Raw genomic sequence first — 4,482 nt, 5'->3', positions numbered from 1 at the left:
AGTTTTACGGAAAATTTGTGATTTGATCAAAATTATTATTATTTTTGAATTAATGTAACGAGTTAAAAACTAAAGTCAGATTGTAAATAAGGATAACATTCTACAGGGAACTGGTGATGAAACACAACATATTTAATTTCTTTAAATTAGTATCCTATTTCCTATCATGACTATCATAAAATTTGTGGATGTCCATTATTACTGTGTTTCTTATATTGACTAATGAGCTTTTTGACAAAATATTTTGATGTGCAAATAAGAGACAGATCAGTCGCAGTGGTTATCAGGACTCAGTAGCTGAGTGGATGACGCGGTGGCGAGTGAAGCGAAAGGTACTGGGTTCGAGTCCCAGAGTGAACACCGACTTTGAGATGCAGGTACATCCAGCTGACTAGTTCCAAATAGGACGGAAAGCGCGTCTTGGATTCCACTGCTAGTTACTAATCATCTTTGCTTAGTTTCAGATTATTTTCTACTACAGATTATAGTTTCTACAAGATAAAAACAAACAATCACACTCATAAATTTACACTAATTACTTCTTTATTATTCTTATTATCCAGTACAACTGTTTTATTCTTGTTTATCCTCTTAATAATAGCCATTTGGATATATAAAACAAATTGTATGGCAAAGTGCTAAGGTTAAAGAGATAAACGAAGAAGAAATATTTAAGACAAAACTATTTGAAAATGTTGATTGTATGGAGTCTAAGAGTTTTTCAAAATGTAAAATAGATAATCTTTTCATACAACTAGGATGGTCATATCTGCTAGTTGGCATAAGAGGTGGATTGTGGAAAACAATGAAACAATCAGTTTATTATACAAAAAGAACTATTTCATTTAATACAACAATTTTAGGAAGGTAAGCAAAAATTGATGAATTTTGTAATTCATTTCAACCATAGTAATACTTTTAGTGCTATATATTATTTAAGTCTCTTACCCTACGTCGTGGAGGAGCATAGGCTGCCAACAATCATTCTCCATCCAACTCTGTCATGTGCAACCCTTTTCATGTCTGCTTCAAATTCTCGACGTAGTGTGTTCTTTGGTCTTCCTTGTTTCCTCTTCCCTTCAAGATTGCAAGTTAAGGATTGCCCCGTAGTGCAGTTTGATGATTGTATGTTCTATCCACCTCCAACGTTTTTTATTACATAGATAGTTGTTAGATGATTCCATTCAAACATTCACCTTATTTATTTTATTTTTAATATTTTCACGTTTCGACTTAATTGGTTAATTTCCTTTACTATTTGAATGACTGTCTGACTTCCATACGATTTAGAGATTCCTTTCATCTACATCTAACCAGTTCCTTTTTAAACATAATCTCAGGAATTTTTCAATAACCTCTCAAGGATATTAATTTAGTTTTGTTCTATGTTCGCTTGAACGTTTACCTTAATTGTATGAAATTCAATATTATCAGCTACTGCTGTGTCTTCTCTGTAATTAAAAAGTTTATGAACTACAACCACAAAATATTCTACTTGTTGTCTATAAACCATTAATTAATTTACTTGATATAACTTTACTACTCACGAGTAGGTTGTTTGTAGTTAAGTATTTGTGATAATTTAAAGTAATAAGATATACTCAGTTGTTTTTTTGGTAATCCTTTCAACAATAACTACAAACTATTTCGTTACAAAAGTGTGAAGATGTACTCATTTTTATTTGCATATGAACAACTTTTGGGGTACCTGATACCTCGTGTCTCAATGATATCTTATGGTTTAAAAAATAACTTGTCATCAAATGATGTCCAGTAAACTGGATAATTGAACTTATGATATTATATTTTGTCATTTTATTCTTCATATTAACTATTTTGCTTATTATCATTATGCTATGAAAACAAAGATTTGTACTGATCGGAGTACGGCATTCAGACCGCAAAACAAGTGATAAATTAGAGCATTTAATGACACAAATTGAATCGTTAGCGTATTCTCCACCCGGTGCAATATTGATTTGCTTACATTTAACTGCAAATAATTGGCAAATTATGGCTAACGTTTATCCTGAAGAAAGATTAGAAGAAGTTATCAAAAAATTAATATCAAATGGTTTTATTCCACTTGTTCAAGTAAGTAGAAAGTTATTTTCTTAATTCAAATACCGTTAAAGTTTAACTTTGAATGTTAGTATTTTCACTTAATACTGGACAAAACGAGCAGGGTTAGGCAAGAAATCTCTATACAGAGGACCAATAAAGACTAAGAGTTGATGCCAGTCTGCCAGTACTGTCCAACGTGTCACTGGATTAACACAAGTACAAGGTCATAAAAGTTGGTATTCTGATTAGCGGTTTTGTCATGTGATAATTGACAGGAGCAAACTCATAACAAATAAGTCACTAAGGGGATGAATTATTAGTTAAGAAGCAATATAGCTTTTATTTACCAAACGCTTGAATCTGAGAACTTGACTTCAGAAGCCATTAAGTTTAAGTAGCATAAACTGAATTAAAGCTGAAAGCCAGGGAGTGCTGAACAGCTGTCTCTTTAAAAATTTGAACTCTTCAGAAGTGCACATAAATAACTCTGTAAAAGACAATTGTAAACCTTCATATATATCGACGATTGAGTTAATTTTAAACCATTAGATTGAGACATACATTAGTGACTAACTTCAAAATATATTACCGAAGTTATAGTGAGAATTCGTGAATATCAGAGTTCAATTAAATCAAACAAATACTTCAATGTTTACCGAAATTTTTCAACGATTTAAAATAACTGAGAATTTAAACTTTGTTAATGGCTAATTTTTAAAAGACAATCTTGTAAATGATACTTTAGTTCCTATAGTCCCCAAATGCCCTGGTACGGCCAAGAGTGGGGAGAGTCCGCTCTCCCTCTCCAAATGCTCTCACATGGCCACGTGAATATATAGCCTCTGCCAGGGAAGTGCTACTCACTGCCTTCTCGTGGCATTACTGTTGTTTACGAAATTGAGAGGACGAAAAGCGAATGTCCGGCGCTTTAACCGGGTTGGTGGACACAGAAAGTCTACCTAGGGGAGTTAGAAAAACCCGATTCCAAACCAATGGTGCACACGGGCTCCAGCATCCTGAGGGAACAAATGGCGTATGAATCAATAGTTGGTCACCAGCTACCATGAGACTGCATCTCCTTACGATACTCCACTGCCTTGTGGATCAGACCTGTAGGTCAAAGGTTGCGGGTGGGGACCCCTAAGAAAACCACCTGTTTCGGTTTGGGCACTCGAGAAATATCACAGCTCTCACAAAAATCAAATGAGATTTGTGTGGCGTATATATATCTGGTGCCCCTTTGTACCAATATTTATGTGTTTAAATAAAATTTAAATAAAATAAAGTTCCTATTACATTGAATTCATTCTTTATTTAGAATATCTTTTAAACAGTAAGTTATTATTTATTTGAGTAGTTGAATTTTCTAATTTGTACATCATATTCTATAAGATTGTAAACTTAAGAAAATGAACTCATTCAAAAAAATTCTTCTTCAAACTAATTATTTTAGATTTCCCAATTTTTAAACGATTTCTTATTTTTGATAGTGAGGTTCATGAATCAATTAAAGCTAGACCACCATGGAAAACCTGGAAGCACTAGACGACCGTTTCGTCCTATTGTATGACTCCTCAGCAGTGCGCATCCACTATCCCACCCCGCGAGATCCCAACCCAGGACCTATCAGTTTCTCGCGCGAGCACCGACCAGTGCTTCCAGTGTGGTGTGGTCTACTTATATCCATATAACATAAACAAATATTGGTTTCTAATTAACATATCATTATCTTTCATGCACAGTGGGTTGGAGAATGCTGGTCGGCGGCGTATGCTCCATCGGGAGTAACAGACGTAAGTAAGTAAGTAAGTAAGTAACTTTCATACATTCATTAATCAAAACTATATGATACCTATCGTTGTCTACCAATGTTCATAACTTAGAACATTTTACATTTGAATTGAAATGTCATCAAACTGAATAGAACATTACATAATACTTATACAAATATACACACAGTTAACTTACAAACGTTGCAATTGTTTTAATGAACTGAAAATATTTTCCGGAAGAGTTTGTAGTAAATTTAAATTAAGTTTCCTGAAATGAAATAGAATGCTTATTAGGAAAGTAAAAAACAAAACAATAGTCAATGCTTTAAACTTATTCTTTATTCGCATACCAATCTATTTATAAATTAGATTCATTCAACTACTTACTAATGACTATGAGAAGGCGTTTGGACTTCGCACATGAACTAGCCCTCCTATCCCATACACACAAACAAATACAGACGAAAACAACTAATGTAGCAACAGCCTCTGCATCAATAGGCCTCAACATACACAAAGGAAAAAGCAAGATTCTCAAATACAACATGGAGAACACCAACCCAGTAACACTTGATGGAGAAACTCTAGAAGAGGTGGAAACATTCACGTACGTATGAAGCATCGTTGATGGACAAAGAGGATCTAA

General features: G+C 33.8%; 1 protein-coding gene across 1 annotated transcript in view; it reads left to right on the top strand.

Annotated features, from left to right (window-relative positions):
• The window catches only part of Smp_141670 (hypothetical protein), a gene marked incomplete at both ends in the record, with an annotated part of 39,186 nt that overhangs the window by 13,299 nt on the left and 21,405 nt on the right, over positions 1–4,482 (top strand). The window contains 2 exons of the mRNA XM_018794195.1: positions 602–867; positions 1,869–2,094. Coding sequence (XP_018648632.1) covers positions 602–867; positions 1,869–2,094 — 492 coding nt within the window. The remainder of the gene's footprint in view (positions 1–601; positions 868–1,868; positions 2,095–4,482) is intronic.

The sequence above is a fragment of the Schistosoma mansoni genome, chromosome 1, assembly GCF_000237925.1.
Source record: "Schistosoma mansoni strain Puerto Rico chromosome 1, complete genome".
Taxonomy (NCBI): Eukaryota; Metazoa; Platyhelminthes; class Trematoda; order Strigeidida; family Schistosomatidae; genus Schistosoma; species Schistosoma mansoni.
The sequence above is the reverse complement of the archived record's forward strand: the minus strand, read 5'-3'. Positions and strand labels throughout refer to the sequence as shown.